The sequence below is a fragment of the Patiria miniata genome, unplaced genomic scaffold, assembly GCF_015706575.1.
Source record: "Patiria miniata isolate m_02_andy unplaced genomic scaffold, ASM1570657v1 HiC_scaffold_7, whole genome shotgun sequence".
Taxonomy (NCBI): Eukaryota; Metazoa; Echinodermata; class Asteroidea; order Valvatida; family Asterinidae; genus Patiria; species Patiria miniata.
Window position 1 is genome coordinate 12,266,615 of NW_024037074.1, and position 14,596 is coordinate 12,281,210.

Sequence of the window (14,596 nt, forward strand, 5' to 3'; positions counted from 1 at the left end):
CCAAAACTGGGGGCACGACCAACGTTTCAAAAACACTGACCTGCTTGTCGTCTGGTGACCAGGCTCCGCACAGCAGTTTAGCCTCCAGGTTGAGCATGGAGGACCAGTAGCGCTGACCGGTGACCGACCCCACCAAGACAAAGCCATCCTTGTAGCATATCAGGGCCATGCGGCCGTCGTGGCTCCATGCAAAGTCGCTCACCTGCGAAACGAAAAAATAAACAAGGAAACGTTGTTTGAAATTTGCAATGACCTTGACCCTTGGTGGAGGAATGCCCTTGTGTTTCAGAGACACAGAACAATGTGTTTGTTTGAGTGAAAAGTTATTCACCTGCGAAAAAATTCAGCGACGCTAAAAAAGGCTGGGAATGAAGCGTGCAAGTTGACCTCAAGATTTTACAAGAATACATGTCTAGGTACCATATATCAGTACATGTATAGGATCTACAACGTGTGTAGCATTACAATTAAAAACATATTGAAATTTTGCAAAATGAAAATTGTTGACTTCAACTTCCATTTAATTGATCACGCAGATAACAATTGGGTAAAGTCAAGTACGACATAATTAAAGTTGAGCAAAGAATTTTATTGGACTGGGGTTTGAACCTGCAACCTCCGGATTGCCGGTGCTCTACAATTATACCAACTGAACTAGATGGAATTCTCAGTTTTACTGCTGTGTGAAGTTTCAGGTTTAATTGAACAAAATATTTACACAAAGCTCTCAAAACCAGATGACCCTAAATCCACAGGTACCGTATTAAGTACAACAATGCTTGATCTATCAAATGTATACCAAATACAACCCTGACAGAACTCTACCCATCAAACCCCAACGGCATGTTTTGTTGGAATCTGTCAGGATGGGTACAGTACCCCTAAACTGACAGTCTTTTACATCGGGTTGGCACACCTCCAGAATAAAAGTCAGAAATTTGTGTGTACAGTTTCCCATATGGTGTTGGAATTTGCCAGGATGGGTATGGTTCTTAGTAAATCATGCTAGAGAGTTACATGTAGGGTTCCTTTTTTCTATCTTTTTTTTTTTTTTTTTTTTAAAGGGATTCCTTTCTTACTGAACTTCTACATGTAACTGTATCCTGTTTATCAACAAAGAAAACATCACAGAATTAAGTCTTAACTATAGACCAACCTATCCTATGACTGCACACGCACAGAGGCCCCCTTCGATGGCCAAAGCACTGTGCTAGCTATTGTTCAGATAATCCATCATGCCCAATGCTTTCCCCATTGAAGGGGGCCTCCCGTGAGATGTCAATTTCCACACAGCAAGCAAACACATCGGCTAAAAATACACCCTGCTTGAGACGAAAAAATGATACATTGGCTTGACGTCAGCGGGCATTGTTTTAATTCTCTCTAATTAAGGCAGTTAATTTTGAAGTTAAAGACTTAATCTAAAATGCATACATAGAGGTCAGTTGCATGCACTTTTTCCAAATTCCATGAACGGAGCAACCCAGCGTGTGAACATCACGACCGACGGTCTCTGCGGTGCTTTTGGCTCATCTTCAATTTCTTTTTCGCGTCGTGGCATTTTGCGGTTCAGCGCACCGCTGAGCAATTTCTTAACGTGTTGACATGTCGCGTAGAGGTGCGTGAACGCGTAAAAAAAATAATACATTTATGTACGCATAGGTGTTGATTCTAGAGAATGTATTCTTGTAATGTCCTCGACAAATGTCAACGCTGTTTCCCCGTAGATTAGAATTGATGAACGTTTACTTAACATTATACATGGGATTTTGATTTCAGGAAATATTCATGTTTCCTTAGCCCTGCCAATGGCAAAATTGTTTCCTCACGGAAGCACGGTGTATATTTCATATTTTTCATATTTATATTTCACGGAAACTAACAGACCATGTTGATTCTAAAATGTGTTTTGTTAATCAAATGGCTGTTGAATTGTATACACACAAATTGATGAGACACCTGAAAAGGCACACCCTACACGTTCTTGACATTACATGTTAAATAGGTTTTATTTTAGTTTTGGTTGCTTTATAAGGCTAAAAGCTACTCAATGTTGACACTACTGGTAAGTAATTAAAAAGTAGAACTGGACAAATATTTATATATTGCATGGCTTTGAGGGGGAAAAAGAATATATTGCACATGCTATAACAATATTGCACGAGTTGAAGACTAAGTGCAATATTGTTATAGCGAGTGCAATATTATATTCTTGTGTCTCTCCCACAAAAAAAGCCGTTGGATATTATTACTATCAATTTATATCAAGCTGACTGGATCCAAAGAAATAATTCAATCACAATGACGCCATTTTAAAATAATCGCCGTCTGCTTTCCTAACTTTCACAATAACGTTAACTTAAATAGGTTAGACAGCACCCCCTAGTGCTAATGCACAGACTCAATACTGGCCTATACTACACTGTGATGGAGTTCATTAATGGGAAGAGTACAAACTGGGAGGGGGGGTCAGAGAGAAAATTAAATAGAACATCTCAAGCTTACAACATGTACATAAAACTGCACACAAGAAAAATCCTTCTCTTGGCTCGGCCACTAAACGTTAATGGCACTGAAACTTCAACCGACAACAAATTTAATAGAATCAGTGTAACCTGAATTCCTCAGGACCACAATTCCGAGGAAGCAAAATCAAAACAAAATAAAATTCCTCATGTTGTCTGCTCTCCCGACCAACTGTGTATTCTCTTGAGCTGTCCCAAATCGATACATATCGCCGGACCGTTCACGCTTCCACAGACAACTTATTCAATTTTTCCGCCCGAGGGACTCCCGTCACCCGTCACTCGCGAATAGATTCGTCATGTCTGCGCACCGGTTTCTTTTAGCCCCATTTTCATAGAAAAATATTTAATCTTTTGCACTCGAGGATGGTGCAGAAACAACATGAAGAGCGTCGCGGGCTTTCCGGCTGCGGTATGTTAATGCAGTCACTAGCGATTTGCGGATGGTTCTGTGTGATGTGTGAATTTGTGGGCAAGGAATCAAATAGGAGTATTGGTACATTTGACACAAAATATGGCAAAGGGTGCAAGTCGTTGAAGCAGTTTTCCCAAACACTTTTTAATTCTACAATCATATTGAACATTTTCTTGGGTAGAGATGACAAGCACAAAGACTTAAAATAACCAATGTCACATTCGTGTACATTACACTTTAACACTCTTTTTTTTTCAAAGCAATGCCCTTTCAAGTTCTAGAACAGAATAAGAATTTATGATGATCCTTGTCTTTTACCCTAACCTTCCCAAATCCTCCAAAATCATCTTTGCAAAATGGAGGATTTTGCAGGATTGAGGCTATATGGCAAAAATGTGTGGCTCATTTTGGAAGATGCACTGTGTCAAGGTTTTGGGCCGGAACTTGTGTTGTTTATGCTTAGCCGTACATAAATTTAGGCCTGGATTATACTTGAAATCCTCCGCACCGCTCCAGGATGTCAGTGGCTCTGCCTCAACATATTGACAGTGATTGCTGGAGGATTTTGCAGAAATGAGGCTGTGGTCACCCCTCCAAGGACCACATTCAAGAAATAACGGAGGATTTTGCAGGGTTGAGGCTGTACACATGTACATATGTATGCAATTTTTACATGGAGGCAATTGAAGGATTTTCAAGAATTGAGGTTGCATCCTAGCAAAAGTGCCTTGGGAGTTGGGGTTAAGGTATGCAACCTCTGAAAATGAGGGCGAAAATCTGGACATTTCTACAGAATCAGCACAGGCCGAGTTCAAGAAAAAAGGAAATAAATCATGTATACTCCAAGTCGAAATCAATCATCTCATAGCCTCAGGTCGAAAGAAGAGGGTTAACCTCATTTTCAAGCAACGACATTTTTCACGAGAATAATTCCCTTTCTCGATCTTCTGATAGCAGAAAAATTGATCGCCGATATCACGCTAAAAAAAAAAGTGCCCAAGTCAACGGGGTGTTATGGCCAGGCTTTTTATCACCGATTTCATTCATTCATTCACAAAGTGTCTGCATGTCGGACTCACCAGAGAGAACCTCGGCCGAGAGTGTATGATGATGATGCGCGACGGGTCGTTAAGGCCGTCATGAATTCCTATTTTGTCTTGGCGCGGCCTGCGGCAGGCCAGGCAAAGCAGATCCGCTGAGAGGATAGCAAGAGGATGATGATGTCTTGATTTTTTTTGGGGGGGGGGAGGGGGAATCAGGGAGCCAAGGGAAATGACAGCCACCGATTGGAATACTTCCTTAATGCTTGCTACTCCCGGCCATCATTTTCCCGACAAACAGCGGGGGTAGATTGCGATGTTGTGTCTTCAACTAGCTTTCAGTTTCTGTGTCAACAAGTCAATCATTTTAAAGGAGAAGTCTTTAAATGTGGCCAGATACGTGCACAGATGATGATTGGCCAAAGATAGAAGTATCGGTTTCTAGTGTACAGTGTACGGTCCCGTTTATTTGAACTTGGGATAAGTCAGGTTGGCGTAGCGGTATATTCCTCGCCTTTCAACGCTGTGACCCGGGTTCGATTCCTGCCTGGGCCAATCAATATGTGGAGTGTTCCTACCGGTGTTTAATTCGGTGGGTTTTCCTCAGAAAATTCTTCTGGAATTTTCCTCCCACATCTAAGTACATCTGTAAATGTCCTTTTCAGTAATGCTAGCGGGGTTATTAAAATGTTATATATCTGGATAGATTTTTTGTAGTTCAATTTCCACCTACATCACAAAGTTCCTTTAAAGGTGATATGAAGGCGCCACTCAAATGTTGTTATTTTATCATTAAGGGTAGCCACTCCAAACCTGATACCTTGTAAGTGGAGATTCGTTATATCGGAGGCTGTCATCAGCACGGCATTAACTACACCGCATAGGGGTAATTGTGTGTGTTATCAAGTTTGCTTTTGTCTGGGAAAAGGATTGCGAGCGTTCCGGCTTTTCTACAGGAGGGGGGGGGGGGTGTTTGCAGACAATGCACGTCTTACAGTGGCTATACATTTACAGCTGTACGCTGATTGTCAAGGATCAATACTGATGTACGTCATTTTATGGGATCCAGTCAAAAGTGAAGAGGCTTGTCCGTGCAGTGTATTTCCACAGAGATTTTACTGTGTTTCTGCACTATATAGGTCGGTAACCTTCATGTAGCAGGTGAAATTTGTTGGGAAAATTTTCTCGACAGTGGACATTTTAGTCATTCATGTTATAGTATTCACTTCGCTATGAAACTGGCTTCTTTGGGAAGAATGAACTGACCGTTATTTTACATGCTGTGATTTTTGCTAAATTCGTGCGCCAAGTTTTAATGGTACAAAATGTGCGAATTGCCAAACTTCTTTCAACATTTATTCATATCAAACTCTCTTGATTCTGAATTTGAAATAGCGACATTTGTCCTGAGTGTGGTGGTTTCTTGACTTTCTACCCAAATTTCAAACAATCAAATTCCATTAAAAAATTTGAAATTGAAAATTGAAATAATTTCAAAAGTCAAATTTAATTGAAATAAAATTTTAATTTCCTTTAGGATATAGAAAAGTTTGGACAAACTTCTTTGCCAGACTTCCCTCCCCTCCTACCTCCCCCCCCCCACGAAAAATTCTTGTTGTTAAAAACTAAAATATTGCATCTAATTTTAACCGTTACTTCATAAATAACATGCCTGTATACATGCAACTGAGCACCCCCACTTAAAATTGAAAAGAGTTTAATAAACCATGTCAAAAGACAGAGACACAAGAAAACACATCACTGAGTAATGGCACATTAGATAGATGTCCTTAGACATGCATTCTGAATTCCTTAGAGAGACAGGAAGTTATCTCTCTGAGAATATCCCATTACAAAATGTCATGATGCGCCAATGTTTGTCTTGAAAGCTCCTTGGAAATTATACAAGGTGAAACAAATAAAACATAAGATGTTATCTGAGGGATCTTCTGTGACTCAAACACGTCGTCTTCCAAACCGCGAATACGGCGGACATGATGTTAATCTCACAAGATCAATGTCGACGCGGGAAGAAAGTGTGTCCGGAATGAGTCAGCAATCATGCATGTTGCACCCGCACAGCTGTCAGTGTCACCAACATTTGTTTTTCTCTCGGGTTCGCTGGGGACGATTGAGAATTGAAGTACAAAAAAAGAAATTCATGTTGTCCTCAAGTGGCCACAGTTTGAGGATATTTTGGGAAAAGGTTGTGGGTGTTGTTTGTGCAAGTCTTGCAAGACTCTCCAAACAAAAGGTGCGAATCATGATGGAGATTTCACAGGATCGGGAATTGGCTTGGATAAAAATAACGCGGTTCGTCCAAATTGTGTCCAGTATTTGCATGGGGGGGGGGGGGGAATTGGTACGCAGATGTCTCAGTCAGGCTACATTTTTACGTGTGTTCATTTATATGCATATTAGGGTCATTCTATAAATTTGGGGTCCACTATTTTCATGTCCCTGTTACGCCTGGCATCTATGATTATATCATTCTAGATGCATTCATTAATGCAGTCGTCCTCGAAGATTGATTATGAATAGCAAACTGCCATTTCAAAATTGTGTGAAGTCATTCTTAGCGATACTTGAGTGGTAAATTACAAAGTACCAAGGTAACAGGGACAGGAAAAAAAGTCACACTTTGTACCCTATATTTATTGAATGACCCACACGCACTCTTTCTTAAAATCAGGTTGAAGTCATGACCTGCTTTTTCTTGAGAGCTACGGTTTGGGGAATGGTTTATAGGCCTGGTTAACAGGGGTAATAATACAATATGAGCATCATGTGGGGCCACCACAAGATTATGTACAATGTATATGGGCTCCGTGCACAAGTACCCCCTCAGTGGTCAGAAAGGGAGAGTTGGAGGAGACCACTGGGAGAAACATTGGAATGCATTGCTGACGACGCCTGACGATCATGAGATGACACTATAGATATGGCATATTCAGAATAACATGAGTCGTGCGTACTTCCCTCTACGCACACGAAACATTATGGGCACGCGGCGCGTCCTGTCCGCTTGGCTCTCAAAAGTTGTCAAAAGCGCCCTCTACCGGTTATGCAATCCTACTGTATGTATCTTTAGTTTACTCAGTCACACTGCATGATGCTACAAAATTTGTAGACCTTGCCGCAGAAATGTTCTTAAGTAGTTCCAAATCCCTCTTTGAAATCCCTACCTATCCATCGCTTGACTTTAAATAAGCACTTTAAATTCCGTCTTGGTGTATTGATGCCAATGTTTATCATTAAGTCTTTGGCCGACAAGAGGCGCTTAAAATGCTAAATGTTACCAGAGATATCCCTCTTCCTCTTAGACCGGGATGAATACGTGAATAAATAAACCGCCCCCACGCTGTGCCGCCGGCAGCATGATCTTAGCCTTGTGGTTAATGATTCTGAGAGAAGGGGGGGGGGGGGGCTTGGGAGGGGGGGGGGGGCTACCTGACGTACCTGACAGGATCGGTCGTTGACCAGCTCGATAGACCAGCGGCCTTCGTATTTGATCCAGACGAAGATCACCCCCTGGGCATCGCATGTCGCCATTTTCTGAAAGGGCTCGTTCCAGCGGACGAGGACCACCTGCGAATTGACAGAAAAATATAATCACTTTTTGTCCCAAACTCTTTAAGTGGCGACTCTTCGGTCTGTGTTCCTTCTCTGTTATCCCAAAGGCAACAAGTTAATTTTTTTCTCTAAAAGTAGAAAGTCGTGTCTTTGCCTTGTCACATCAAGGATTAACCACCTGTTCTGTCGGCTCCTTCGAGAAAAACTTCTGCTAGGATTGAAACGTCTGGCTCTTGAACTTTCATGATTTGAATACGAATCGCTTTTATTCCTCACTCTTGCAAAATTATTCTATCGTTATTTTTGTTCGGTTTTCACCCTCAAGTCGCAGCAATTTCATTTTCCAGAGCAAAACAAAGACTATTTATTTTCTCCTGTCAATCGACAGACTTTACACATAGTAAACTTGACTCCATTTGAGAAACATACTGTTATCATGAAAACGGCAGATCTTTCAAATTTTATAATTTGTGACTGCATGAAATGGGTCTTGTAAACATTTTGCGACTTTTTGTTAAAGCAGTAGACAGAACACTCTGCTTTCCAATGTAGACCACTTACCGGCAGTCTGCATGCGGATAAAATGTGTGCCGTTCCAATTAGCCTACATGTATTTGTGGTATGGCAGACACAATAGGGACAGCGCTGTGTGATTTGGGTCAAGTCTTTTGTGTTTACCCAAACCATTGTACATGTAACGTCATATTGCGGCCGCCATGTTGTGGCCGCTTTATCTCAAATAGGCTAATTGATTTGCACTTTTGCAAGATTTATTAAGTGCGAGTGCACAATAAGCTCTGGCCGTCTTTCATGAAAGTCTTGCATGAAATCTGTCAAAATGATCCCTGCCAGAGCTTAAAAATGTGACGCCCAAAAATGTGACACCAATGGCACATATGGAACACCATACTGTAGATGTTTACCTAGATGTATAGCAATTTGTGATAAATACCACAAGACTATAACATTAGTGCAAATATTTTGCCTAAATTTACAGATTTTTCATAAACATCTTTCGGAATTGTTACAAACAATTTTTGTTCAGTATTGAATTTATTTTGGAGCTTTTTTAAAAATTTAAATTTTGTAATTATATTATGTGGAAGACTTAGGGGGCTTATTTGGGTCAATTTTCTTGGGACAGACAGACAGACAGACACATAAACAGACCGACCACCAAGTGACATGTAGAAAAAAGTGACCTATTACTTCTTGCAACTTCTAAGTTGTTCTACTGAGTTTGGATCATATATTTCAAGTCAATCCAGTCAGTGTAGCACTTTTAATTTCTTAAAAAATCTGTACATGTAAATCTTTGTTTACCATTAGCTGGAATAGCACCGAATTTTTCAAACTGAAGATTTTTTAATTTTGTTCCTGGACTTGCATGTACATTTCCTTGATAACTTAAGCCTTCCTATGAATTATCAGTGTGCGGTTTTACATATTTCACAACAAAAAGTATTAACATGCACATACAAATGTACATGTAGTTTCTAAATAAAAAATACACACACAAAATCAACTGATCGAAACAGTTGAGGCTAACAAAAAAGTACTTTAACTTTATATCAGCTGAACAGGAAGTGGAAAGAATAAGCTTGATTGACAGAGACTCGAGACGTCCTTTAGTACTCTTCTGATCGTGAATTACAGAGACGAGTTTCACCGGGAGTAAAAAATAGAGAATAAAACAAGCTCAGCACAGACAAGCTCATCACAGTATTTTCAATGAAGCATTCACGAATCTTTCTATGAACGACAGTTGGTGAAATTTGATTGTTTGACATGTTTGAGCTCATCAAATGAATGGTGCCTACATGTACCGGTAGCTGCTAAGCCTTGAGGGAGACTGTTAACTTTTCCAAACTTTAGAATCGCAAAGTAAATTTTAAAGGCAATATACAACATTTATTACTACAAAATTATTATGAAATACCGGTACCTTACTTGACTATGAAAAATAGTCTCAAGCATCATGTGAAACCATGGCACCTGGTGTGCTGTCATTTTCAGGAAAAGTGTAATTTTTGTATCAATTTCCAACGATGGTTGGCCGACCATCGTTGGAAAAAACTGATTTTCTTCCCAACGAGATACTGCTCCACTTTACCAAATTTAGTAAGTCAACATTTTGTATGCAATCGGTTATTCATCCATGAACAGGTGCAAGCCAGCTAGTCTGGTTCCCTGACCTGACAATTCCTTGACATCTATAAATTGTTCTGTGTCGTCTGAAGTATCAGGGAACCAGACTACAAGAACAGAATTTTTTTCCTTATTTTTTCCAGCATCTATGAACACAGTGTAACAACATTTGGTATAAAATACCAACCCCCAAATCCAGCCATTTCTGAAAATTACAGCAAAAGCAAATGTTAAATATATTACCTTTAATTATTTTTTTTTAATATTAAAATCAAAGGCGCTGAAAATGTTAGCTGTTATAAATTAAAAGAAAGACATTTTCCAAAATGGCAAGCAGCTGGATTCGAACCTCCGACCCTAACATCATGAGTTGCAAACCCAGATCACTACATGTATGCCGAACTCACCAAATGTACAAGACGTTAAAAACTATATTTTGGGTCAAATTTATTTTGAAGACTACCAGTACATGTCGTGCACATGCGTATGTGTAGCATATGGATACATGTCTTTCCAGTGTGTACAGTAATATCATAGTCATTCAGTCTTTTATGTTTATGTGAATTAAAGTTGTCAGATTTTTTTTTCTTTTTTGTACAGAATTTCATTTACATCAGACCAAGAAAAATATACTGGTAGGTTTTCCCATCGCTGAGTCACACATTATCAGTGATCCTTTACGTCCGTCGATCCTTCAAATAACATGACGGCAGCGCAATAAAATTAGTGTCCTAATGTCTGCCTCCATTGTTTACGTGCCCCTGGCCCCCGGAAAAAAAAGAAATTAAATGAAGGGAAAGCTCTGAAAAAAACCCAACGTCACGGGATGATTAGATTCTCCGCCGATTCACTAACGACGCTGCAATATTCAGAATGAGAGGCCTCGACCGTTTCTTAAAACGAGATAGAGAAATTGTGGACGGTTAGGAGAACGATGCTTGCCGGAGGACAAAGGCACAGATATATCCTCGTGGTGTTATTTTTTCTGTTCCTTGTTATTTTTTTCTTCTTTTCATTTTATTGCAGGAGGTTTATAAAACTGGCACTGAATTTTTGCAAGGGATCTAATAAGTGTCGAGTTATGCTCTTTGATTGGGTTAGCAATTGGAGGGGAGAAACGGATCTACGGTGAGACGCAGATGCACGGTTGAGTTACATGGCTGGAGGGGGCGAGGGGGGGTGGAGGGGGCAGGAGAGAGGGACACGGAGGGGATGAATGCCATGTACAACTAATGAACATGTATACAAAAATATGTGCATTATTTTGGGTACTGTACATTATTTTGGGTACTGTACATTATTTTGGGTACTGTACATTATTTTGGGTACTGTGCATTATTTTGGGTACTGTGCATTATTTTGGGTACTGTACAGTATTTTGGGTACTGTACAGTATTTTGGGTACTGTACATTATTTTGGGTACTGTACATTATTTTGGGTACTGTACATTATTTTGGGTACTGTACATTATTTTGGGTACTGTACATTATTTTGGGTACTGTACATTATTTTGGGTACTGTACATTATTTTGGGTACTGTGCATTATTTTGGGTACTGTGCATTATTTTGGGTACTGTGCATTATTTTGGGTACTGTGCATTATTTTGGGTACTGTGCAGTATTTTGGGTACTGTGCAGTATTTTGGGTACTGTGCATTATTTTGGGTACTGTACATTATTTTGGGTACTGTACATTATTTTGGGTACTGTACATTATTTTGGGTACTGTACATTATTTTGGGTACTGTACATTATTTTGGGTACTGTGCATTATTTTGGGTACTGTACATGTACATTATTTTGGGTACTGTACATTATTTTGGGTACTGTACATTATTTTGGGTACTGTACATTATTTCGGGTACTGGACATTATTTTGGGTACTGTACATTATTTTGGGTACTGTGCATTATTTTGGGTACTGTGCATTATTTTGGGTACTGTGCATTATTTTGGGTACTGTACAGTATTTTGGGTACTGTACATTATTTTGGGTACTGTACATTATTTTGGGTACTGTGCATTATTTTGGGTACTGTACATTATTTTGGGTACTGTACATTATTTTGGGTACTGTACATTATTTTGGGTACTGTACATTATTTTGGGTACTGTACATTATTTTGGGTACTGTACATTATTTCGGGTACTGGACATTATTTTGGGTACTGTACATTATTTTGGGTACTGTGCATTATTTTGGGTACTGTGCATTATTTTGGGTACTGTGCATTATTTTGGGTACTGTACAGTATTTTGGGTACTGTACATTATTTTGGGTACTGTACATTATTTTGGGTACTGTACATTATTTTGGGTACTGTACATTATTTTGGGTACTGTACATTATTTTGGGTACTGTACATTATTTTGGGTACTGTGCATTATTTTGGGTACTGTACATGTACATTATTTTGGGTACTGTACATTATTTTGGGTACTGTACATTATTTTGGGTACTGTACATTATTTCGGGTACTGGACATTATTTTGGGTACTGTACATTATTTTGGGTACTGTACATTATTTTGGGCACTGTGCATTATTTTGGGTACTGTACATGTACATTATTTTGGGTACTGTACAGTACATTATTTTGGGTACTGTACATTATTTTGGGTACTGTACATTATTTTGGGTACTGTGCATTATTTTGGGTACTGTGCATTATTTTGGGTACTGTGCATTATTTTGGGTACTGTGCATTATTTTGGGTACTGTGCACTATTTCGGGTACTGTACATTATTTTGGGTACTGTACAGTATTTTGGGTACTGTGCATTATTTTGGGTACTGTACATTATTTTGGGTACTGTGCATTATTTTGGGTACTGTACATTATTTTGGGTACTGTACATTATTTTGGGCACTGTGCATTATTTTGGGTACTGTACAGTACATTATTTTGGGTACTGTACATTATTTTGGGTACTGTACATTATTTTGGGTACTGTGCATTATTTTGGGTACTGTGCATTATTTTGGGTACTGTACATTATTTTGGGTACTGTACATTATTTCGGGTACTGTACATTATTTCGGGTACTGTATATTATTTTGGGTACTGTACATTATTTTGGGTACTGTACATTATTTTGGGTACTGTGCATTATTTTGGGTACTGTATATTATTTTGGGTACTGTACATTATTTTGGGTACTGTACATTGTTTCGGGTACTGTATATTATTTTGGGTACTGTGTGCATACATGTAGGCGTATATGAACCCTCACCTTCCCAATTCGTCCAAAATCCTGTTTTACGGAAGATTTAAAGGATTGATGGCCTTTGAAAAACGAAGCACTGCAGGATTTTGCAGGATTGAGGGCATAACAGGATTTTGCCTCTGAAGGATAACGCTGGATCCAGGTTAGCAGGCCCTAACTGATGAGGCTGGATGAAATTGGAGGATTGTGGCTCTGGATGGTTTTGCCAATAAAATGATTTGGGAGGATTCAGGCTGTTACTTGTTTTATACATATCCAGGTATCCAGCATACAGTACATGTACCACTGTTCATTGTACAGCCTCTTTGCTCCAAGTGACAGGGGGCCTTGGCATTGCCAATCCACAATACAGGAAAACAACGGAGGATTTCAATAAGTTACATTGTACATAGGCTAATGAACTCATAAGCGCATGAAATTTGATTACGTGCTAACATGCCAGCAAACCCAGTGGAGGATTTTCAAAGGATCCAGGCTGAGGCCTCCAGCGACAAAAAGTGGATGATTTTGAAGGATTCCGGTGCTTAGAGTTTTGAACTCTTCGCGTACCGATGTGACCGCATTTCAAACAATTAATGCAGTCACATCAGTACGCGATTTCAATAAATTTGTTGAACCATGGAACCATGGTCAGAGTATTTTTTCAGCGTTTGTTCTTTGCTAGTGCTTTTCTTCAAAATGGTACAATACACATTTTGTAGGTATCATGAAACTTTCATCAAATATGTCCAAAAGACCAGCCTATAACATACATGTATCTCATTTGCACTTGTTCTGATAATACACTGAACCATACAGCCACCACATTTGAAAATATCTTACATACCGGTGTCTATGACACTTTATGCAATGGGACAAACATATATGTAAAATTACATATATTTACTTTTCTAAACAGTATTTTAAAAACACACAACATGTATATTTGGTATGTATTTTTACTCACTTACATGTACTCTCAATGTTACCATATTGCCAAGATACCAACCAAATTTTAGAAGATTAAATCTTCAACATTTAATACGGTACATTCGGTACATTACAAATGTACATTAACATAATATGAACCACATGATCATACAATTAGGCAATATGTAATTTTAAACATCGATTTACATGTAATACACGTTGTCAGCAAAAATCATATCGTCAGACAAGTAAGTACATGATGTACATGACATTCACTCACGTCTACCTTACATTGACATTTTTCAATTACGCACAGATTAGCACCACACAGAGCGGGAAAAAAAGAAGAGAATACTTTGGACGTCCTCTTCGCCAACTGTTCCACAACAAGCAGGCCAAACAACCTTTGCCATTTCGTTTTGAAATTTTAACCGCGGCCGACTGGAATTTAAGGCCTCACGGCTGTCGGGATCGTTAATTAACTGTATACGATGAGGATGAGTCTTTTAAAATTTAGAAAGAACAGCACTTCCACTGCAAATCTCTTTTAAATAAAGAGTTAAACATGATTTGATGATGTACATACATGTACATGTAATTGGTAACTCGATTAAACATATTTTTTCTCAGGCCTCATTAATTTAATAATAAAAACCAAAAGTCTCAATTCTTTCTTCACACAAATTTATGTTATTTGTTTACAACAGCACACAATGTACCCGGTACTTACAATATGTACAACTCACTAAAAAATAAA

The 14,596-nt window shown here is 39.0% G+C and overlaps 1 protein-coding gene across 3 annotated transcripts in view; it reads right to left on the reverse strand.

Moving 5' to 3' along the window:
• LOC119744796 (tubby-related protein 4-like) overlaps window positions 1-14,596 on the reverse strand; it is a 51,549-nt gene that overhangs the window by 22,140 nt on the left and 14,813 nt on the right. For all 3 annotated transcript variants that reach the window (XM_038220934.1, XM_038220933.1, XM_038220932.1), the window contains 2 exons: window positions 7,440-7,568; window positions 41-202 (listed from right to left, as the gene is read on the reverse strand). In XM_038220934.1, coding sequence (XP_038076862.1) covers window positions 41-202; window positions 7,440-7,568 — 291 coding nt within the window. The remainder of the gene's footprint in view (window positions 1-40; window positions 203-7,439; window positions 7,569-14,596) is intronic.